Source organism: Saccopteryx leptura, chromosome 1 (genome assembly GCF_036850995.1).
Source record: "Saccopteryx leptura isolate mSacLep1 chromosome 1, mSacLep1_pri_phased_curated, whole genome shotgun sequence".
Lineage (NCBI taxonomy): Eukaryota > Metazoa > Chordata > Mammalia > Chiroptera > Emballonuridae > Saccopteryx > Saccopteryx leptura.
In genome coordinates this window covers 240,807,708-240,832,324 of record NC_089503.1, presented here as the reverse complement: position 1 = coordinate 240,832,324, position 24,617 = coordinate 240,807,708, and the positions used below count along the sequence as shown (strand labels likewise).

The following is a 24,617-nucleotide window of genomic DNA, read 5'->3' as shown; positions in this document are numbered from 1 at the left end:
GAAGTGGCGTGGGTATATAAATGGAACAAGGGAGGATGAGTGGGGATCAATAATACTTTTCTCACTACTTTGATATCTTCCATTCAAAAAAATGGTAAGATTTTCTAAACTTTATTTTTTTTAAAAGCTCGTTGGCCAGGATATACTTTATTTTCAGTAATAAAGATAAATTTCCCAAGTGAGAGAATATCCTTGTATGTTACTTTACTAACAGCAAACTCACACAGCTGATGTTTCAGACAGTTGCACTGACTAGTCCATCACCTTTAAAATGGGCCATATGGAGTCATCAAGCCTGTATCTCCATCTCTGATATTCCTGTAACCTTAAAGGACATGTTCTGAAATTAAGTACAATACAATAAAGATTAACCTTTACAATACCATAAACATTAACTTTTCAGTGAGTTAGGAATTTTCTCCCCTCACACTGACAATGAGAATTGACTTAAACCTCTGAGGCCTTCTTAATACATGCAAATACCTACAGAAAGTAGCCCAGCTTTTAACATACCTTGGTGCTAATGCCTACTTAGTTCTTTTTTTTAATCTTGAAGTATTTATTTTTAAATTCTTATTAATTGCCTACTTAGTTCTTTCAACACCAACTTCCATTTTAAAAATGTTTGCTGAGACACAGGACTGGCCCTAGGATGGATTATGAAGTCAGAGTTCAGTTTAGGTGTCCTCTGCTCCACGTTCTATGGGTCTCCTCACACATGCACTGTTCCTGTGCCCCTGGCTGACTTCTCATCCTAAAAATCTTAACTGGTTCCTCTGTGATTCTCAACCAATGGCATGCTGCCCATTGGAGTGTGTTTGGAAACGTATGAGGGGATTTTTATTCACTATCATGAGTGACTGCAGTGGCACCATCTCTGCTGATTGAGCAGGAGTCAGGAATGTGAAGAGCTACCTAAAATCCACCTAGCAATTTCCTGTGAAAATACCAGAGCACCTCCAGAGTGAGAGTTTTACATAATCCACTCTCCTCCAAGTTCATTCTGAATCTCATTTTCCCAGAACTGTTCCTCAGACTTTACTATCAGAATTAATCAATCACCACTCCTCCGAGTCCCAGCGCATCCTGTGTACTTCTCTCAGGGCACCAGGGTTACATGACACTGGGCACGTGTGTGTGCCCCTGACCCACACACCTGCACTACACAGACCGCTCCTTGAGAGCAGGAACTGTCTTGTTTGTCTTTATATTCCCAGGGCCTGGCACAATGTCTGAGACATACAGTTGACACAGTTCACGAATGGCACGATGGGAAGAGCGGAGAGAAGAGGGCCTGGAATCGGGGGCAGGATGACAGAATTAGCAAAGGCAGTAGGGGAGAGCGCCTTACGGCAGGGGCTTAGGAACAGTACCTTCAACGACAGCAGGAATCAAGAGGCTCGAGAGGAAAAGGAAAGGCGTGTGAAAAACTGGGCTTCTCTCTGAAGAAGTTCCAATAAACACAAATCCATACAATTTGGAGCAGAATGGCCCAGAGGAAAGCGGTAACTTAACTCAGGCTTCGCAGACAAAGGCAGTGAAAGGACCTGGCTCCCCAGCGCATCAGAACATATGATGAAAGACTAAATACTCAAGATTTATTAAGGAATAGCTATTTTCAAAATTTGACAAAGAACACAAAATTTATCATCTAATACTTACAATCTTCAAAATCAACCACAGTTCTACTGCTTGTGAATGACCTGGGACTTACCATGCACGTAAGTTTGTTCTCAGGGGTTTCCTTATCAAAGGAGGTATCTGCGGCATCATCTCCTCCAGCGATCCTCTCCACAAGGTCACCACTGATCCGCATCACCTCCACGTGCAGCCGACCTGCCACCTGTAATGACGAGGGGAAAGCAGATTCTTTTCCAGATTTTGTTCTTTCTTCTGTTTTAGAATCAAGTGGTTAGGTTAATGGTATATGAGAATTTAGAAGCCTAGGTTCTGCCTGTTACTTTCCCCCAAAGTACTTGGAATAATCACCATAAAGCAGTATGAAAACACAGGTATTAATAACACACACAACCACTGCTTGTTATTATTGATGAAAAATAGTAACAACAATATATTAGCAACACCCAGCTGCTTCTTTTGATTTGATACAGCGTGGAGGAGATGGGGGACAAGAAGTATCAAATCATAGTTGCTAGTTGCTTCACTTTAGCTGTTCATTGATTGCTTCTTGTATGTGCCTTGTCCAGGAAGCAGGGTTTTGAACCGGCAACCTCAGCATTCCAGGTCGATGCTCTATCCACTCCGCCACCACAGGTCAGGCCAGCATGCTGTTTCTTGAACTGTTCTCTGCAGGATACAAAGTATGAAGAGAAAACTAACCTCTCCTTTCTGGTTGACAACTGGAATAGCATACTGCAACTTCACATCGTAGAAGAGGGACTCGAGGAAGACATTAGCCACCCCAATGAGACTGTAATTTTCCTGCTCATCATAGAATGGATCAGCACGCTTGAAGTAAGACCGTATTACCTTTAAAGAGATTCAGAACATAAAACTCCATAAAAATCAATTAAAATAAATTCAACCTATCACTTTTTGATGCACTCTAACAAACTCATTAAACTTAACTAAAGTATAGCACTTTATTTCCTACTTTTCCCCCTTCCCCCATTTGTTTTAGAATAGTCAGCAAGCATCCTTTACCCATGAGAGAATGATCCAAATAATGCCACTCTTTTTAATTTTTAAAATTTTATTTTTTCAATTACAGTTGATATATGATACTATAGTTTCAGGTGTATAACACAGTGATTAAATACTTTACAAAGTGATCATTCCAATTAATCTAGTGCCCATCTGACACCACACATAGTTTTTACAGTATTATTGACTATATTCCTTATGCTGTACTTTACATCCCCATGAATGCCATTACTTTTATCATTTCTTCTCCTTTGGAAATCTTGCCACAAAAACATAGAAACATACATTGACTAGGAAAAGAAGTAGAGTTTATAAGAGAACTCTTCATTTTTCTTTCATATCTATTCTACCTGTTCCTACTGGAACACGAGAGGTGTTGCTGCTGAGAGGCAACATCCTTACAGGAGAGTGGTTTGGTTTTTTATATTTGTTATTAATGTTGTTTTATTTGTATGCTGAAATAGGGGAGGAATATAGAAGAAAACAAAAATATATTTTTATAGAAAAAGTTATCTAACTGTAAGAATTCATTTTCATTGATGACAGCCTGGAAAAATAAACATTTTTTAAAAACAAGAGGCTAAGGAATTAACTCTATGAGGACATTGGAGTACTGAAAATATGTAAAAATATACATAATGCATCTTTCTATTTTAAATATGTGCAAGTACAAAGCTGACCTAAATGAGGAAACCTACCATCTGAGGAGAGAGTACCAGAGTACAGATGTATGGTAGCTGCTTAAGGATGAAAACACCTTCAGAATATGCTCTTAATAGTACAAATATTGTGGTATCACTGATGTTCAATTAACAAAATAGATATTGTAGGCTCATGAATTACAGAGCTAAATGTGCTAAAAAATGAGGAGAATGTTAACCCTTTGAGTAGTATGAACATCATGTACGTCCTCGTGCCTCCTGACCATCCAGAGGACAATCAATTTATTTTAAAAATGTGTAAGGCAACATTAAAAAAAGCACATGTATGTTCTTCTTGTTTCTATAAATTGGTTATCAAACAAACATGATTCTAAGATAATAAAACTGTAACTCGAACTAATTTCATTTTTTGAAAAAAAACAAACTCATCTCCCAGGGGTGAGTATGAAAAGAAATCACTACTCAAAGGGTTAATAGGCATAGTCTCTAAATAAATTCCCAATGAATAAATTCACAATCCAGTACAGGAGAAACATGTAACTCCAACAGAAGTAAGAATAGAATATAGAAAATTCTACTAGAAATACAAAGAATACAAAATGAGGGAAAGAAAAAAAAAGTCCCCGGAAATTAGGTCATTAAAACTATTGATTAGCTAAACAACTTAGAAGATTAAAATAAATATCCTAGAAACAGAAAACATGAACAAGTCTCCCCTACAATGGATAGGCTAATTCCGAAATGCTTGGTTCCTTCTGTACCAGTTAAGTAAGTTTTCTCAGATAACTTACTGGGGTATCCTCTTCACACTCCTTCCACTCCTGATAAAGGTCTCTCATGTCCAACAACCTGTTGTCTAGTTTCTCCAAAGACCAAATCTGCTTTCCTTTTCCTTTTCTTCTCACCTGGATTGCAGGTTCACTAAGAAGACAGCCCCGCTGCAGAGACAGTGGAAATGACTACGTGAAACACAAAGACATCCATGGTGGAAGGCATCCTGAACATTCTATACCTGCCAGTCAAATACCATCAGCGCAAACTAGAACTGCTATCACTCTTCACTCTGTTCACTGCAAAGCTTCCCAGAAATCTCACAAGCTTAATATAACACCTTTATGCCCAAGTGCATTATATTAATATAAATTTTCATTATGGTTAGATATAAATTTAAATTTTAAACACAAAAGACAAGACCATGTTCAATGGGAAGTAAAAAAAAAAAATTCAGACCATCATGAGTAGAGAGCACCAGTGGGTAGAGAGAGAGTCCTAAGAACTGTAAGGCAGGGGAAGATTTCCTTGGATGTGTGGTTAAGAAACTATCTCTTACCTGCCAGTTAAATTTTTCTGAATGGGTGGCATCCTAATGTGGTACAAAACACAAAACTTTTTAAGAGTAAACTTAAAAATATTCTACTTACCCATTTGGAGGTAACAAATGATAACAATTTCTAAATATCCATAGTTTGAACTGAAAACTGAAACAGTACAGAACTTGGGAAAGATGCTAGTTGCACAGTATTGTGAATATACTAACTGCCACTGAACTGTTCACTCTAAAATGGTTAAATTTATGTTATGTGAACTTCACCTCAAAATTTAAAAAAAGAGCATTCATTGAATTTTCCCAGCTTAAAAAAAAAGCAATGTGTTTTAAATATAGAAAAATATTTAAAAATTTAAAACCACAAAGTAGAAAATAAAAATGCTCATGTATCCCTCCCAGAAAAAGATGTATTTTTTTTCAGCTATCTAATCAATTTAGATTTACTGGATAAATTTATCCCTGTTCTGATATTTCTACTTAGAACTTCAGAGAATTGTGCAACATATCAATGATGCTTAACATCTTGTCTATAATTGTTCCCCCTCCCCAAAATAACAGAATCTACATGATGAGACAAAGATTTTAGAATTGTGAAGGTCAAAAATCACCATTCTCTCACCTACAGTAAAGGCCCTTTTACCTTGTATTCAACCAGCTCGGGAATCATTACAAAAACTTCATTAGCGATCTGTGGGTGCAGCATTCGGGGGACAACAGCAGAGCTGGACTAAATGGCAATGAGCAATATATTGCAGTAACATGACATGGTCCTCCTGTAAATAACTGTATCAGGGATTGAGGTGGGGGAAGGAGAAATGTCGGCCCTTGCCAAAGACTACCAGACAGAGGTGAGTACAAAGCCAGGAGTAAGAATATAAAAAACAGCATTCACATCACAGATAGGACATTACTGAAGTAAGAATGGTCAAGCATCAAAAAAAAAGAAAAAAAAGGTTTGCAGGATAAAAGTGTGTAAGACACACCCTGAGTGAGACTATGTCCTTCAGAAATACTCCTTTGTCCAGCTCCTCTCTGTAACTGAAATCTGAAAATACTAATATAATAAACCAGTAATAGAGGGGCTTGGTAGCCATCTGTTAATAAGGACTGCTTCAACTTCAGCAATGTGTGTCATCTCTACCAATAAAAAACAAAAACAAAAACACAAAAAATAGCCCCCACAAACACAGTCAGGTGTCTGGGAGGAGAGAGATGCCCAAAGCGACTTGAGTCACTTCTAGGTGTTGAACTGGGTCCCCAAGGTAAGGCTGCTCCTTCCAACAAAGCTCAAGCCAGGATACACATGACTGTCAAGTCATGTGTAATGGGGGAAAAATATCCACAGTTCTGTTTTTTCAAGTCAAACATTACAAGATGGAAAAAGACCTTGCTCTTTTCTCAGTCTTCTAGAAGAAGCTGAGCCCTGTACCTTTTGACCATGACTGGTTTTCCTCTAATATGTTTTATCTGTGAATTTCACTTACAAATACCAATAAGCAAAATAAAGTAGTAACTGAGTAAAATCTTTTAAACTAGACACAGAATATATATTAAAAGATAATTCTCTACAAAGCAATTATTCATAATGCCTTTATTCCTAAAAACATTAGGTATCACATTTGCCAAACATATACTCTCTGCAAAACATTGACCTTGATGCTGTGATGCCCCAAGAAAAAGAGGCAGTCCTCGCTGTCAAGTTAGGACAGCCAAGAAGGCCTCGTTCAAGCTTTGCTGTATCAAATACTATAAGAGAAACAAACCACGTGAACTCTCAAACATTTATCTGAACACAAACTTCTGCCTAACTTATCAAAACTCATGTACGAACCTGATGAAGGACTAGAAAAGAACCTAAATAAGAAAGAGTTGTTACTGAATGGCAAAGATAGATGATTTTGATGAGACTTTCACCCTACATTTTATTAAGCTTATTACATCACATACAGAAAAGAGATTTGCAATCTTGAATACATACATGAAATAACTGATGAACAATTTTTTAGAGCAATCTATTAGCATGCAGAAAATATCATCCCTTTAAGGAAAATAAAAAAACTAACTTAGCAGTTGGGGGTGTGTGTGTTCTAAAATGGTAACAGAATAAAGGGGAAAAACACTGTGGGAAAACACATCAGAGAAGACTTCTCAGACGTAATTTAAACAGATTTGAAAAAAAGGAGTTGAGTGAAATAAACTGGTAGGTTTGGGTGGGGGACTGGAGAGGATATTTCTAGTATATAACGGACATAAATGAAAAAGGCAGAGAATTAAAAGGAAGTAAATTCTACTCCAAAGAGGAGGGAAAGTATAAAAAGATCTAGATCATGTAAAGTATAGATGGGGATGAGGTCAAATCCACTGGTGCTTAAAAGCAGCTTTATCCAATGATCTGTTTTTTATTAATGGCAACCTCACCTTCCGGTTGGCATCGAGGCTAGAGGCCAGAATCTGTAGGGTTACTTTATATTCTGTTCTTTTATCCAGTTCTTCTGCAATGTAATTAGCTTCTCTCACCAACAGATTGGCTTTAACAATTTGTTCCCTCAGCCTCATCAAGCTGTTATTCAGTGTTGCTTCTCTTTAAAACAAAACAAAACAAAACAAATAAATGGAGGTGGGGGAGATAACCACCAAGCAGCACATCAGAATTATTATACAGGACATGACATGTTAATGCCAAACTGCCAACCAAGCTTTGCCACTGTCCTTCACACACAGGAAACACATCACCAACACTGACCCATGCACACGCTCTCTCTGGACTACATTACAATCACTGGCCTACGCTCCTGAAACAAACAGGCCCTCAGGTAGGGCCTTGCTTTGAACTTGACTCTGTATACATATCAATGTGGGATCTTGATAAACTGAAGATTCTGACCCAGTAGGTATGGGGTGGGGCCTGAAATGCCATATTCCCAAGAATCTCCAGGTGACAGAGACACAGCCTGTCTGCAGACCAAACTTTAAACAGCGAGAGGTTAGTGGAGTATACAGTCTGTAACCTTGAATAAGACAGTTTAGTGCGATGCTAATTAGCTGGCACATAGCTCCCACTTGCAACCTGATCTCATCAGCACCATGCTTCACCTACCTGTGCTAATCAGTCCAGACAACCACCTTTCTTTTTTTTCTTTTTTTTAAAAAGCATCTACCCAAGCTTCAGAACCTAAAGTACAATACAACAATAGAGTATAACTTCTAAGTATAAGTAGTTGTTTATTCAAATCCAAAAGCCATACAAACTAAAAAGAAGGCAGCACCTAACATGGCTTTAAATAAGTTAATACAAATAAACAAGTTCCATTTAAAAAATAAAAAATAAAATAAAGTCAAGTGGTTCTTAGCTGTACCACTTTCTTTACTATAATTCTTTCTACAGTAATATCTAGATTTTCCATTCTGTATCCTGCCTCGTGGGTCAGAGGTGAAGAGCACATGCTGTGCATGTGATCAAGGCCCAGGACCACCTACCTCTCCTCAGCCCACTGTCTCAGTCGCTGCTGAGCGCTGGGGGAGTGGAAGGAAAACCTGTCCCCGCTGCGCCAGTTCTGCTTCTCGGGAGACAGCCGTCTCCGCAGCTGCTCCAGCTCGTGCTCGTACATGAGCCTCTGGCGCTCCAATGCTGATCGCTTCTCCTCCTCATGCTGCTGTTCCAGGCTGCTCAAGATGGACTGCATGGGATCTAAACGCAGTTTGGTAATAAGGTAAACAATGAACAAAAGGTAAATGATACAGCACAATATACTTCCAATGTTAGTCTATACTGTTGTTTGTCATCCTAATAAAAATAAGATTTTAAAGAGAGAATAAACTTAGTAATCGGTACTCCCAATTACTTACAGGTTCTGTCAGACATATACTAAACTATTTCCCATACAGAAAAAACGAGTCTATTATATGTTCCACATAACCCAAGATGTGGTTAACGCTTCAGAAATCTGCTATGCTAATGCACCAGTGTAATCAAGTCCCAAACCTGAGACATTCTATCAGTGAGGACAGAGTATGCAGTGATTTGTATATCAAGGCAGAAAGAACGCATGATTTTATAAGTACAATCAATTAAAGCCAAAGACACAAAAGACACAAAGAAAACAAACTAAAGAATTCTTTATTTTGTTAACTTTTAAAGCATCTCAGACATAAACATTTTTACCTCTCCACCAATTTTAAAAGAAACAGATACCAAAGAGATGGTTAGCAGAAAGAAGGGGAATTAGTGAAAATGGGAAGGGGAACACAGTCAACAATATCATGTTAAGTTTACTTGGTGACAGATGATTATTAGAATCAGTAGGGTGATCACACTGTAAAGTATAAAAATGTCAAATCACTAGATAGTGCACCTGAGACTACTATAACCTATTTAAGATTGTATACCAACTATATTTAAATATAAAGTTAATTTTAAAAGATTCTTAAATGCACAGCAGATCTGCTCACCATTACTACTCAGAGCCTTCATGGTAACTTCCATCTGTGCATACTCGTAGTTGAAGTTGATTTCACTGGACACCTCGCTGGAGGTGTCTCCATCTATATCTAGCTGCTCAGAGCTGGTGTCATTCTTCAGGGACATATCTTGTTCCTCGTCCTCTCGGTTTGCTTTCTTTTTCTTTTTAGGCAAATTCAATCTGGAGGAAAATTATTTTTAAATAAAGATATAAACATTCATTTAGTTCATTAAATACTTGCACTTGCTAGATGCCAAGGGGATGCCATGTAAATATAAGGCAATGGCTGTACTCAGTTTGTATTCCAGTAGCAGAAAGAGAACACACACACATGCAAATAATTAGAACAGAGAGTCTGACACAGGCTACGTGACTGTCACAGCTAGAAGTCATGAATGAAACAACATGGGGATGCCCAAAGTTTGTACAGCAGAGTTGTGAGAGGGTAATGCTGAAAGGATCAACTTAACCCAAACTATGAAGGCTTTCAATTCTTTTTAAATTTTTGTTTATTTATTCATTTATTTATTTTTCAGGTGAGAGGAGGGGAGATAGAGAGGCAGACTTCTGCATGTGCCCTGACCAGGATCTACCTGGCAACCCCATCTACGGCCAATGCTCAAGTACCGAGCTATTTTTAGCTCCTGAGGCTGATGTGCTCCAAACAGCCTCAAGAGCTAAATGTATTTGAGCCTGATGTGTTCCAGCACCCAGGGCCATGCTCGAACCAATTAAGCCACTGGCTTTGGGAGGGGAAGACGGAGAGAAGTAGGGGGAGAAGCAGATGGTCACTTCTCCTGTGTACCCTGACTGGGAATCAAACCCAGGATGTCCATACGCCGGGCCAACCCTCTATCCACTGAGCCACTGGCCAGGCCCTAAAGGCTTTGAATTCTAAGCCAAGCTATTTACACTTGATTTAGTACAAGAAGAAAAAATATATATATTTTCCACACACTCTATACCCTTCTAACCTTTCTTCAATAATTGAAATATCATCTGACATACAAACAAAGGATCTCCATGAACTACAAGAGAAGTCAGTTTGATATATGGAGCACAGTGGCCAGTGACAGAAAGAGAAGCAGACTGGGATTTTAATTTTATACAATATCCAGCTCATCCTCCTTACCAACACACACCCAACAGTGTGTGCGGTCCCAGGTCTGACTCTTTCTCAGCCTCCCTCTCAGCTAAGGGGCAAATTCCAGCAAACAAGAACTAAGTGGAAGGTTGCTGGGGCCTAGCAGAAGACTTCTACAGTGGTGTGGCCATCTTTAGGGCCTGGGAAATGCCAAGGTAATGACAAGACTTCTGCCATAACATTTTTTGAGGGCCTTAGCCAATGCCAACAACAATCTTCCTTTGGATTTCTTGCTTTGTCAAAGAAATAAATTATCTGTTAAGTTATGAGTTAAGTTTGCCATGACTTGCAACTAAAACCTTATTTTATGAATAAGAAAGCTAAAACCACGACTTTTCCTATTAAAAAAAAGAACAAATAAAAAGATAAGCATGTCAGAGAAAAATTAATGAAGTTTTATACCAGAGTGCAAAACAATCACCTTCCACTGAAAAATAAAAAAACAAACTTGTAAGTGAACTCAGTATTTTCCCTGAGTATATTGTTCAGATGTCCCTTGGGCCCAAACCACATAGTGAAAACACACATATACAGGGTGGGGTAAAAGTAGGTTTACAATTATGAACACATGAAACACAATTATTGCATAATTTTTCATAAGAACAACTGTAAACTTACTTTTGCTAAATCCTGTATGTAGTATATAAATTTATATATAGTAAATAAATATATAGATCCACTAAAAATATATTCTATTTATGGAGTTATTCTTTTTTTTTTTTTTTTGTATTTTTCTGAAGTTGGAAACGGGGAGGCAGACAGACAGACTCCCGCATGCGCCTGACCGGGATCCACCCGGCATGCCCACCAGGGGGTGATGCTCTGCCCACCTGCTCTGTTGCAACCAGAGCCATTATAGCGCCTGAGGCAGAGGCCACAGAGCCATCCTCAGCGCCTGGGCCAACTTTGCTCCAATGGAGCCTTGGCTGCGAGAGGGGAAGAGAAAGACAGAGAGGAAGGCGAGGGGGTGGGGTGGAGAAGCAGATGGCGCTTCTCCTGTGGCTGGGAATCAAACCTGGGACTCCTGCACGCCAGACCAATGCTCTACCACTGAGCCAACCGGCCAGAACCTATGGAGTTATTCTTAGTTTTCAATATATATTCTTCTATTTCAGAGTATAGTGTTCAACAATTTCCTTCTTTAAGAGCCATGAATAATGTTGTACCTGAAGAAGTGGTTGTTTCCCCACAATATCCTGTCCCCATGGTGTAGCTGTATAGGACTGGATACAGAAGAACCATTTACAAATGTTCTGTGGAGTGAAGAGGTCAAACATGTAAACAATGATTTTCACGTTTTCTCCTTTAATTTTCCAGTACCACAGAGATCTAGTTACTAGGAAAAACAAAATAATCAATTCTCCCAAATAAAGCCCACTCTTGGTGATTTGTTATTTATATCTACTTCTTTGCTAATTTACCTAAAATGCTTACGGTACTAAATATATTTATCCTCTGTTTTCCAAAGTTCTAAATTTGTACGCAACATATTAAAGAGTAAGTAGAGAACCACCTACAACCAATTAACAAAAAGATGGTGGCTGTTTACATTACAACTAAAACAAGTATGTGCAATCTCATAGATACAAAGAGCCATCTACGGCCATACCACCCTGAACGCGCCCGATCTCGTCTGATCTCGGAAGCTAAGCAGGGTCGGGCCTGGTTAGTACTTGGATGGGAGATACAAAGAGCCAGTCAACCAACTGGACTCCAGAAATACTATATACAGATTAGTTATAAAAAAAATGAGACTGGCCCTGGCCAGCACATAGGACATCATCCCAGAGTCCCAAGTTGGGGCTCAATCCCAAGGCTGCCAGCTCCATCCTGGGATCACTGGTTCGATCCTGGAGGGCATCAGCTCAGCCCCGAAGTCACTAGTTCAAGCCCCAGTCAGGGCATGTATGGGAAGCAATAAGTGAGTGCACAATTAAGTGGAGCAACAAATTGATGCTTCTCTCTCTCTCTCTCTTTCTCTCTCACTCTCTCAAAAATCAATGGGGGAAAAAATTGAGACCAATGTTCAATTCTTCAACTGACCATAGCATAGACAAATGTCCATATCCTATCAATACACAGATTTGTCAGGTGGACTGCTTATCTTGACAGTGGAGTCCAACAGAAGAAATGGTGAGTAAAAGGATATTCAATGAAGAGTTTGGAGAGGGCAGGAAATAAACAGATAATTATGCATACCTCTATAAAATTGATATTCCTGGAATACAACCAGTGTCATGCCTCTTTCCTGCTAAAAAACTTGTTTGCTTAGATATAAAGGTCAATTCTTTAATTTGACATTAAAATTAGAAACTTAGTTTCTTTAAGCTCTAACAAAAGGAAGCCCTCTTTATCCCCTCCTTTTCTTCTTCTAGTGAACTCTCAATTCCAGGAAAAAACAACAACAAAAAACCCCTTTATGTTCTGTGCACTGAACATGACTGACTCTTCCTCCAAAGCCAGGTGTACAGCAGTCCTACAAACTGCAGTAGGGTTCCCATTCCACCTGTCGCCCTATATCAGCTTACAAAGACCTGTTTGGTTTACACTTCCTATGAAAAGGCTGCTCGTCACTCTGGACTGTAGTACCTTAGTTTCTTTATGTTCCTAAAGCACCTCCTTGGCATTATACTTGCTAGTTATTTTTTATATATACACATAGACACAAAATCTTACTCTTTGTCTCTTACAGTGGATTTTTTAAACACCATGCAATTGGTCTTAATACTCCTATAGTCTGATTACTCAAAATGCAAGCTCAAAAAATATAGTTACGGGATGACGTCAGAGTAATGGCGGGGTAGGAAGCAATACCGATAAATCTCCCCCAAAACTCAACAAGATCTTCAACCAGAAACAGAAAAACCTATACTTGGAGCCTCCAGATGATTCGCAATACACCCGAAGGAATGGTCGAGTGAAAAATTGGCTAAATATATAACCAAACCCCGAAGGAAATAAGGAGTAAGAAATGCTCCGCCTTCCTCACTAACCTAAACAGGGCGGCTTTCTCTGGTAACTGTGAATATAGAAACTGAGGCGGGCAAAGGGGGTGAATAGATCCAGGCCGCGGCACAAACGGCCGAACCAGGCTGTGGCACGGAGATCCAAGCCGAGGAAAAACTGATCCTGTGGCAACCCGGGCAATACAAGCTAACACTCGCGCCAAACCCAAACAAAGAAAGACAAACGGGGCAGCCATTTTACCCGTTCTCCTGGTCTGTGCGCAGTTAGTGGGCGAGAGATTTCTTCCTAAGCCCCGACAGTGGGTGCCCGTGTTACCTCACAGAGAGGCAGAGTCAGAGGCCTTTCTGTGGGCCGAAAGCAAAATCTCTGGGCAGCCCCAGCGCCCTGGGAAAGCCACGCACGGGAGGGAGCGAGAACTAATTCCAACGGTGGAAATTTTCCGTGCTGGTGGGGGTTTCACTCAGAGGGAAACCCGGCTGGCCTCATATCCTGGTCTGAGCGCGCAGATAGGGAGTGAGAGATTCCTCCGGGTGCCTCGGCAGTGCGCGCCCGTGTTATCGCACAGAGGGGCAGAGTCAGGGGCCTTTGTGTGGGCCAAAGCGGAATCTCGGGCCGCCCCAGCGCCTTGCAAAAGCCACGCACGGGGACGGAGCGAGAGCCAATTCCAACGCTGCAACTTTTCCATGCGATTGGGGGTTTCACTCAGAGCGTGAGACTGCTGGCCGGATATCCTGGTCTGCGCCGCAGATAGCGAGAGTTTCCTCCGAGCGCCCCGGAAGTGGGCGCCCGCCTGTGTTACCAGACAGAGTGGCAGAGCCAGAGGTCTTTGAGTGGGCGGAAAGCCCGCCTGATTATGCTAGCAGCTCTGACTGACTGAGCCTTACCCAGAGCCCTGTGCTGAGTGGAAATAGAGTGGGGAGTTGCCAGCTCTTTGAGCCTCTTACTATCCAGGCAGAGGCAGCAGCAACCCCATAGCTGGATTATCAGGCTACTAATTGAGGAAGGAAAGACTAGGAGAAAGGCTCCAGGAACACGGACTCTCTCACTGTCGGAGCCTATAAATGCTAATGAGCCTCGACTGCCAACGAGACTAAAGCACAATACATGACATTGCCATAGAGACTTATCAACTGCAAACCTCTACCTGAGCGTGCCAAAGGGGCAGAACCCGGGGTACAGAGTCACCGACCAGGAAGAGGGAGAGAAAAGAAAAAGCAAGAAGATAACCTCTCAAAATCAAGAATAATCTGCACACTTTATAACCTATCCCATTTTATTATATTTGTTCGTTTGTTTCTCTTATCTTCATTCTTGATACTTTTATTCCTCCTCCAATTTGGCCGATTAACTCTCTGCTGGTCTTACTCTCTCCTCTCCTTGAACTACACTACCCATAAGTGTTACATCTCCCATTATCTTTTCTCTCCTCTTCCTTTCTCTCTATGAGGGTTGCACTCCAAAACCCTTAACACTCTCTCTCTCTCTCTCTCTCTATCTCTCCTCTTTTTTCTTCTTTTAGTGGTTCCCTCTTTTTTTCTCTCTCTTTCTTTTCTCCCTCTATATTAGTTTCTTCCTTTCTCCTTTATATCTCCTCTCATTCAAACCTCAATAACAAACAAATTATCTTATCTGGGACTCAAACTTATGTTTATGGCATTTTGGGGGGTTTTTACTTCACCTTTTTAACTCACTAGCAGTGCTCCCATCCCTGGTTCTCCATTTTATCTAGTTCTTATTCCACTAAATACAATACTAATTTTTTAATTTGTCCATTTTTCTGTTTTCCTCTTATTCTTCTCATCATAACTCTTAGACAACCAACACCTAAAAGCAAATCATTTTATTCTTGACCCAAATTTTTTCCTTATTTGCTTTTTGTGGGTCCATACCCCCCTTTTTTTTCTTTTTTTTTTTTTGCCCCTTTATTACTTTTCCCCAATTCAGGCACTCCATCACAGGCATTGTTTGTTATAATTCACAGTTCACCACGAGATTCTCTCAAGAAAGAGGGGAGAGGAGAGGAGAGGAAAAAAGGAGGGGGGGAATAATTTCCTTTTTTTTAAATTTTTATTTTATTTTATTTTTCTTTATTTCATTATTAATTTTTTTAAAAAAAAACAACTCTTTTCGATTTATTTTTTTATTTTTTTTAACTTTTATTCTTTATTAAATCTCATTAATACTATCAACAAAACCACCCTCAGATGCCATTAAGGAAGAGAAAATCGAATATCATGGATACAAAAGAAAGAGAGGTAACACAGCTAGATGAGGAAAAATCTATGGAGAAAAAATTTAATATATTGGAAACCTTGGAGCTAAATGACAGAGAATTCAAGATAGAAATCCTAAAAATCCTCCGAGATATACAAGAAAACACAGAAAGGCAATTTAGGGAGCTCAGAAAACAACTCAATGAACACAAAGAATATATGTCCAAGGAAATTGAAACTATAAAAACAAATCAAACGGAGATGAAAAACTCAATTCATGAGCTGAAAAACGAGGTAACAAGCTTGGATAATAGAACAGGCCAGATAGAAGAGAGGATTAGTGAAATAGAAGACAAGCAACTTGAGGCACAACAGAGAGAAGAAGAAAGAGACTCAAAAATGAAAAAAAATGAGATAGCCCTAAAAGAATTATCTGACTCCATCAAAAAGAATAACATAAGAATAATAGGTATATCAGAAGGAGAAGAGAGAGAAAATGGAATGGAGAACATACTCAAACAAATAATAGATGAGAATTTCCCAAGCCTGTGGAAAGAACTAAAGCCTCAAGTTCAAGAAGCAAACAGAACTCCGAATTTTCTTAACCCCAACAAACCTACTCCAAGGCATATCATAATGAAATTGACACAAACCAACAGCAAAGAAAAAATTCTCAAGGCAGCCAGGGAAAAGAAGAATACAACATATAAAGGAAGGCCCATTAGATTATCATCAGATTTCTCAGCAGAAACTCTACAAGCTAGAAGAGAGTGGACCCCAATATTTAAAATCCTGAAAGAGAGGAACTTTCAGCCACGAATACTATACCCATCAAAGCTATCCTTCAAATATGAAGGAGAAATAAAAACATTCACAGATACAGAAAAGATGAGGGAATTTATCATCAGAAAACCCCCACTCCAGGAATTACTAAAGGGGGTTCTCCAATCAGATACAAAGAACAAAAAAAAAACAGAGCCACAAGTAAAAGCTCCAAGAAGAACACAATAAAACAAAATTTAAACTGTGACAACAACAAAAAGAAAGAGGGGGAGAAGATAGAGATTAACAGTAGCAAAGGACGATGGAGTGCAAAAGTACTCACAAAATAGTTCGCTACAATGAACAGGGTAGGGACCCTTTTCATTACTCAAAGGTAACCACCATTGAAAAAACCACCACAGAAGCACATGAGATAAAAAAGATAGCAACAGAGGAAAGATGTATGGAATACAACCAAATAAAAACAAAAGATAGAAAAACGAAAGAGAAGGATCAAACAAGACACAAAACTAACAGAAAGCAAGATATAAAATAGCAATAGGGAACTCACAAGTATCAATAATTACACTAAATGTAAATGGATTAAACTCACCAATAAAAAGGCACAGAGTAGCAGAATGGATTAAAAAAGAAAATCCAACTGTATGCTGCCTACAGGAAACTCATCTAAGTAACAAGGATAAAAACAAATTCAAAGTGAAAGGCTGGAAAACAATACTCCAAGCAAATAACATCCAAAAAAAAGCAGGTGTAGCAATACTCATATCGGATAATGCTGACTACAAGACAGGAAAAGTACTCAGAGACAAAAATGGCCATTTCATAATGGCTAAGGGGACACTGAATCAAGAAGACATAACAATTCTTAATATATATGCACCAAACCAAGGAGCACCAAAATATATAAGACAGCTACTTATTGATCTTAAAACAAAAACTGACAAAAATACAATCATACTTGGAGACCTCAATACACCGCTGACAGCTCTAGATCGGTCATCCAAACAGAGAATCAACAAAGATATAGTGGCCTTAAACAAAACACTAGAGCACCTGGATATGATAGACATCTACAGGACATTTCATCCCAAAGTGACTGAGTATACATTTTTCTCCCGTGTACATGGATCATTCTCAATAATTGACCATATGTTGGGCCACAAAAACAACATCAGCAAATTCAGAAAAATTGAAGTTGTACCAAGCATATTTTCTGATCATAAAGCCTTGAAACTAGAATTCAACTGCAAAAAAGAGGAAAAAAATCCCACAAAAATGTGGAAACTAAACAACATACTTTTAAAAAATGAATGGGTCAAAGAAGAAATAAGTGCAGAGATCAAAAGATATATACAGACTAATGAAAATGACAATACGACATATCAGAATCTATGGGATGCAGCAAAAGCAGTGATAAGAGGGAAGTTCATATCACTTCAGGCATATATGAACAAACAAGAGAGAGCCCAAGTGAACCACTTAACTTCCCACCTTAAGGAACTAGAAAAAGAAGAACAAAGAAAACCCAAAACCAGCCGAAGAAAGGAGATAATAAAAATCAGAGCAGAAATAAATGAATTAGAGAACAGAAAAACTATAGAAAAAATTAATAGAACAAGGAGCTGGTTCTTTGAAAAGATCAACAAAATTGACAAACCCTTGGCAAGACTTACCAAGGAAAAAAGAGAAAGAACTCATATAAACAAAATCCAAAATGAAAGAGGAGAAATCACCACAGACACCGTAGATATACAAAGAATTATTGTAGAATACTATGAAAAACTTTATGCCACTAAATTCAACAACCTAGAAGAAATGGATAAATTCCTAGAACAATACAACCTTCCTAGACTGAGTCAAGAAGAAGCAGAAAGCCTAAACAGACCTATCAGTAGAGAAGAAATTGAAAAAACCATAAAAACCTCCCCAAAAATAAAAGTCCAGGACCTGACGGCTATACTAGCGAATTTTATCAAACATTCAAAGAAGACTTGGTTCCTATTCTACTCAAAGTCTTCCAAAAAATTGAAGAAGAAGCAATACTTCCAAACACATTTTATGAGGCCAACATAACCCTCATACCAAAACCTGGCAAGGATGGCACAAAAAAAGAAAACTACAGACCAATATCTCTAATGAATACAGATGCTAAAATACTAAACAAAATACTAGCAAATCGAATATAACAACATATTAAAAAAATAATACATCATGATCAAGTGGGATTCATCCCAGAATCTCAAGGATGGTTCAACATACGTAAAACGGTTAACGTAATACACCATATCAACAAAACAAAGAACAAACACCACATGATCTTATCAATAGATGCAGAAAAGGCTTTCGATAAAATACAACACAATTTTATGTTTAAGACTCTCAACAAAATGGGTATAGAAGGAAAATATCTCAACATGATAAAGGCCATATATGATAAACCATCAGCTAACATCATATTAAATGGCACTAAACTGAAGGCTTTCCCCCTTAAATCAGGAACAAGACAGGGTTGTCCACTCTCTCCACTCTTATTTAATGTGGTACTAGAGGTTCTAGCCAGAGCAATCAGACAAGACAAAGAAATAAAAGGCATCCATATCGGAAAAGAAGAAGTACAGGTATCACTTTTTGCAGATGATATGATCCTATACATCGATAACCCCAAAGAATCCACAAAAAGACTACTAGAAACAATAAGCCAATACTGTAAGGTCGCAGGATACAAAATTAACATACAGAAGTCAAAAGCCTTTCTATATGCCAACAATGAAACAATTGAGAACGAACTCAAAAGAATAATCCCCTTCACGATTGCAACAAAAAAAATAAAATACTTAGGAATAAACATAACAAAGAATGTAAAGGACTTATATAATGAAAACTATAAACCATTGTTAAGGGAAATCGAAAAAGATATAATGAGATGGAAGAATATACCTTGTTCTTGGCTAGGAAGAATAAATATAATCAAGATGGCTATATTACCCAAAGCAATATACAAATTTAATGCAATTCCCATCTAACTTCCAATGACGTTTTTTAAAGAAATAGAGCAAAAAATCATCAGATTTATATGGAACTATAAAAAACCCCGAATAGCCAAAGCAATCCTAAAGAAAAAGAATGAAGCTGGGGGCATTACAATACCTGACTTCAAACTATATTATAGGGCCACGACAATCAAAACAGCATGGTATTGGCAGAAAAATAGACACTCAGACCAATGGAACAGAATAGAAAGTCCAGAAATAAAACCACATATATATAGTCAAATAATTTTTGATAAAGGGGCCAACAACACACAATGGAGAAAAGAAAGCCTCTTCAATAAATGGTGCTGGGAAAACTGGAAAGCCACATGCAAAAGAATGAAACTGTACTACAGTCTCTCCCCCTGTACAAAAATTAAGTCAAAATGGATCAAAGATCTAAACATAAGACCTGAAACAATTAAGTACATAGAAGAAGACATAGGTACTCAACTCATGGACCTGGGTTTTAAAGAGCATTTTATGAATTTGACTCCACAGGCAAGAGAAGTGAAGGCAAAAATTAATGAATGGGACTACATCAGACTAAGAAGTTTTTGCTCAGCAAGAGAAACTGATAACAAAATAAACAGAAAGCCAACTAAATGGGAAATGATATTTTCAAACAACAGCTCAGATAAGGGCCTAATATCCAAAATTTACAAAGAACTCATAAAACTCAACAACAAACAAACAAACAATCCAATAAAAAAATGGGAAGAGGACATGAACAGACACTTCTCCCAGGAAGAAATACAAATGGCCAACAGATATATGAAAAGATGCTCATCTTCTTTAGCTATTAGAGAAATGCAAATCAAAACTGCAATGAGATACCACCTCACACCTGTTAGATTAGCTATTATTAGCAAGACAGGTAATAACAAATGTTGGAGAGGCTGTGGAGAAAAAGGAACCCTCATACACTGTTGGTGGGAATGTAAAGTAGTACAACCATTATGGAAGAAAGTATGGTGGTTCCTCAAAAAACTGAAAATAGAACTACCTTATGACCCAGCAATCCCTCTACTGGGTATATACCCCAAAAACTCAGAAACATTGATACATAAAGACACATGCAGCCCCATGTTCACTGCAGCATTGTTCACAGTGGCCAGGACATGGAAACAACCAAAAAGCCATCAATAGATGACTGGATAAAGAAGATGTGGCACATATACACTATGGAATACTACTCAGCCATAAGAAATGATGACATCGGAACATTTACAGCAAAATGGTGGGATCTTGATAACATGATACGAAGCGAAATAAGTAAATCAGAAAAAACCAGGAACTGCATTATTCCATACATAGGTGGGACATAAAAGTGAAACTAAGAGACATTGATAAGAGTGTGGTGGTTATGGGGGGGAGGGGGGAATGGGAGAGGGAAAGGGGGAGGGGGAGGGGCACAAAGAAAACAAGATAGAAGGTGACAGATGACAATCTGACTTTGGGTGATGGGTATGCAACATAATTGAACGACAAGATAACCTGGACTTGTTATCTTTGAATATATGTATCCTGATTTATTGATGTCACCCCATTAAAAAAATAAAATTATTATAAAATATATATATATATATAGTTACGTCAAGAGGGGACCTACTAAAATCAGCAGATTTTAGCCTTTATGACAGATTCCTTAAAAACAATGAAGATTTTAATTAAAGGCAAACACATAGGTAGGCTTATTTTAAAAAGCAACAGCAGTTAAGCCATGATTAGTAAATAAAAGCATGAGTACAGTTCTCAGTGTACATTCTGTGTGTGGTCCCAGGGAACAAAGCTATTTTTAAAATGCTAACCTGCCCCTGTCCCCTGTGTTGACATCTGTACTGGCAATGAGAAACACTGTTGGTACAGGAAAATAAAAAAAACCTGCCGGTGTTTCAGCACAAATCAAGGCAGTGGCGCCAAACGTTACTCGTTTCCCTGGATCATTCAACGCCACACACAATTTAAAACAATGTTTTGTTTGTGAATGTCCTTGAGGAAGCAATAAAAATTATAACTTGTATTAAATCTTGACCCTTGAGTACACAACTTTTTAAACGTTTCAGGCGACAAAATGAGAAGTACACAAAAATCACTGTGTTAATGCATATGAAGTAGGATGACCATCTTGAGTCAAAGACATACACAAAGTGGCCTTTTGCAGAAATTTTTTTGAAAATAAACAAAGCCAGTCTGTCATTTGGAGGAAAATAACAGTACTTGTTGCCAACTGCAAATTTCAAGCTTCCAAGTGAAAATAAGTTTTGGAAAACTTGTGTCAATGTCCTCCAAGCAAAGAGCAGGGGTTGAACATCCCTGTAGGTGAACAAGCTGGTTTGTCACTTGTGCAGAGGGAAAAGACACGCCACAGGAAGCCTGGGTGTCAGGGCGCAGGTCCGAGAAGGACCTGCTGCAGGATTTGGGCTATATGGATGATTTGGGAGAGGGTCTAAGGTAGTGGGGGTTCTCTACATATTGAATGCTGGCAGAAAGCAGAAGAAATTCAATAGTGGGGTACTAAACAAATCCTATCTACTGAGGGAAGACTAGAATGAGGATCCAGTTGTAATGAGTGAAGGAGTCCCTCACGTCAGCCAAGAGCAGGTGTTTGGTATTGTGTGTGGCATAGTGACTTTACTCTTTATGCTAAAACAGTATTATGTGGTCTGCTCCGTCTTGCTTTATCACAGCCTCGGAGTAACCTGGCCTGAGGTGGTGCTCTGTAAGATTACATAACAGGAACACAGCCAGCCCGAGCTGGGAGGCAGTGCCAGGAAGGCTTCTGCTCTTTCTCGTCCTTGTCCTTTCTCACTTGTGTCCTCCAAAAGCTCGATAGCTTCCCAATGTGTAGACTTGAAAGATGAAATTAGTGATGATATGAATGATTTTTTATATCATATGAAATGGATCAACATTCAGAAGATCAACGTAAGTCAACCACCTATAAGTTATAGAGAGTTATATAACAGGGTAGTACCAGTTTTATAGCTCAAGGAAACAAACTGACATTTAATTAATGTTATACCTCTTCATTCATTCATTATTCACTGAACACTTATATACTAGTCTTATATTACATAAGAAGAATAGAGAATGAAAAAAAAGGTCCTTGTCCTCAAGGAGCTCACAGTCCAATGGGGTAATAGAGATGAGCCCATACAAATACAATACAGTTAATGTAATGGGAAGCATAACATACGCTGGGAATTCATGGTAAGGGCCCTTAAGTAAGACCAAACAGGGAATTCTCCAAAGTAGATAATGACAGAGTTAACCTTGAAGCTCAGATAGGAGTTAGCTGGCTAAAGAAACAGCAGAGGAATATGAGAAAAATAGGAAGGATGTAAGGAATTCTGCATCAGAAATAGTGGAGAGCCATCTGGCTGTGTGGTGTGCAGACCAGGAAGATTAGGGTGCTGGCAGGGGTTCTAGTCAAGATCTGATGAGGGTTCTATTTAAATAAGGCTGCGGTAGTGGGTATAGAAAGGAAGGAATGGATTTAAGAGATATTAAAAAGTTAATACAAAGGACTTGGTAACTAGGCCAAATGTACTGTATACCATCTGCAACTAGTGTACTTTCTTCCTCTTAAAAATTATTGTGACATTAACACTAATTAAAATACATTACCTGGTGTTCTTTTGAGGAGTCAGTATAACTTGGCCTTCTGGCGTGATGTCTATAATACAGTGTTCAGGAAGAATTCCCATTCCACATAGTTGTATATCTTGGGAATTTGCTGAACCTATCAATGTATGTTCCTACAAAGGAATCAAATTCACTGATTAGTACCATATTCTTTTTTTTTTTTTTTTTTTTTTGTATTTTTCTGAAGCTGGAAATGGGGAGAGACAGTCAGACAGACTCCCGCATGCGCCCAACCGGGATCCACCCGGCACGCCCACCAGGGGCGAGGCTCTGCCCACCAGGGGGCGATGCTCTGCCCCTCCGGGGCGTCGCTCTGCCACGACCAGAACCACTCTAGTGCCTGGGGCAGAGGCCAAGGAGCCATCCCCAGCGCCCGGGCCATCTTTGCTCCAATGGAGCCTCGGCTGCGGGAGGGGAAGAGAGAGACAGAGAGGAAGGAGGGGGGGCAGTGGAGAAGCAAATGGGCGCTTCTCCTATGTGCCCTGGCCGGGAATTGAACCCGGGTCCCCCGCACGCCAGGCCGACGCTCTACCGCTGAGCCAACCGGCCAGAGCTAATACCATATTCTTACATGTATACAAAGTGAAATCATCCACTCTGAGCCCTCTTACATTGATCCATTACCTTAGCTAAGAGATTGTTCAAGCAAATGGAGTAACATGGAGGAATTTCTGGCTTTCTCTGAAAAATTCTACAAGTTTGATTTCCTTTAAGTTAAAATGGACTGAATTGAGTTATATCTTTTAAACCAAAAACTATAGTTTTACATTAATGTCTATACTATAATCATAATTGTCCATTGCAATCTTGATTACAAATATTTGATACTACCATCAGAGCAGAGCCATGCGTCAATAATGTACCAAAGATACTGGTCTGAAAACTACCATTACTTAAGTTGCACACTGCTTACCTGGTCTCATTCAAGATAAGTCAAGTACAAAGATAAAATATTATTCAAATATTAGGAATTTGCAAAGGCTAAAATAATTTTATGAATCACATGGTGTCCCTAAACCTCATAAAAGACAGTAATAGATGTGTTCTTTTTTTTTTTTTTCTTTCTTTCATTTTTCTGAAGCTGGAAACAGGGAGAGACAGTCAGACAGACTCCCGCATGCGCCCGACCGGGATCCACCCAGCACGCCCACCAGGGGCGAAGCTCTGCCCACCAGCGGGCGATGCTCTGCCCATCCTGGACGTCGCCATGTTGCGACCAGAGCCACTCTAGCGCCTGGGGCAGAGGCCACAGAGCCATCCCCAGCGCCCGGGCCATCTTTGCTCCGATGGAGCCTTGGCTGCGGGAGGGGAAGAGAGACAGAGAGGAAAGCGCGGCGGAGGGGTGGAGAAGCAAATGGGCGCTTCTCCTGTGTGCCCTGGCCGGGAATCGAACCCGGGTCCTCCGCACGCTAGGCCGATGCTCTACCGCTGAGCCAACCGGCCAGGGCAGATGTGTTCTTTTTATTGCAGCTCTCCCCCTAATTAATCAAGTCTCTCCACCCCAATTACCAGCCTCACTTTTTGGCAGGTTACTGAGAAAACACATAAAATTGAGCTTCCTCGGCCCTGGCCAGCTAGCTCAGTGGTAGAGCGTCGACTCAGCGTGTGAAAGTCCTGGGTTCGATTCCTGGCCAGGGCACACAGGAAAAGCACCCATCTGCTTCTCCACCCTTCCCCCTCTACTTTATCTCTCTCTTCCCCTCCCGCAGCCAAGGCTCCA

At 39.5% G+C, this 24,617-nt stretch overlaps 1 protein-coding gene across 1 annotated transcript in view; it reads right to left on the bottom strand.

Moving 5' to 3' along the window:
• KIF13B (kinesin family member 13B) overlaps positions 1–24,617 on the bottom strand; it is a 235,453-nt gene that overhangs the window by 91,136 nt on the left and 119,700 nt on the right. Inside the window, exons 14-21 of the mRNA XM_066388256.1 lie at positions 22,880–23,010; positions 11,424–11,510; positions 9,103–9,293; positions 8,131–8,341; positions 7,072–7,234; positions 4,118–4,264; positions 2,341–2,490; positions 1,715–1,843 (exon numbers count right to left, since the gene is read on the bottom strand). Coding sequence (XP_066244353.1) covers positions 1,715–1,843; positions 2,341–2,490; positions 4,118–4,264; positions 7,072–7,234; positions 8,131–8,341; positions 9,103–9,293; positions 11,424–11,510; positions 22,880–23,010 — 1,209 coding nt within the window. The remainder of the gene's footprint in view (positions 1–1,714; positions 1,844–2,340; positions 2,491–4,117; positions 4,265–7,071; positions 7,235–8,130; positions 8,342–9,102; positions 9,294–11,423; positions 11,511–22,879; positions 23,011–24,617) is intronic.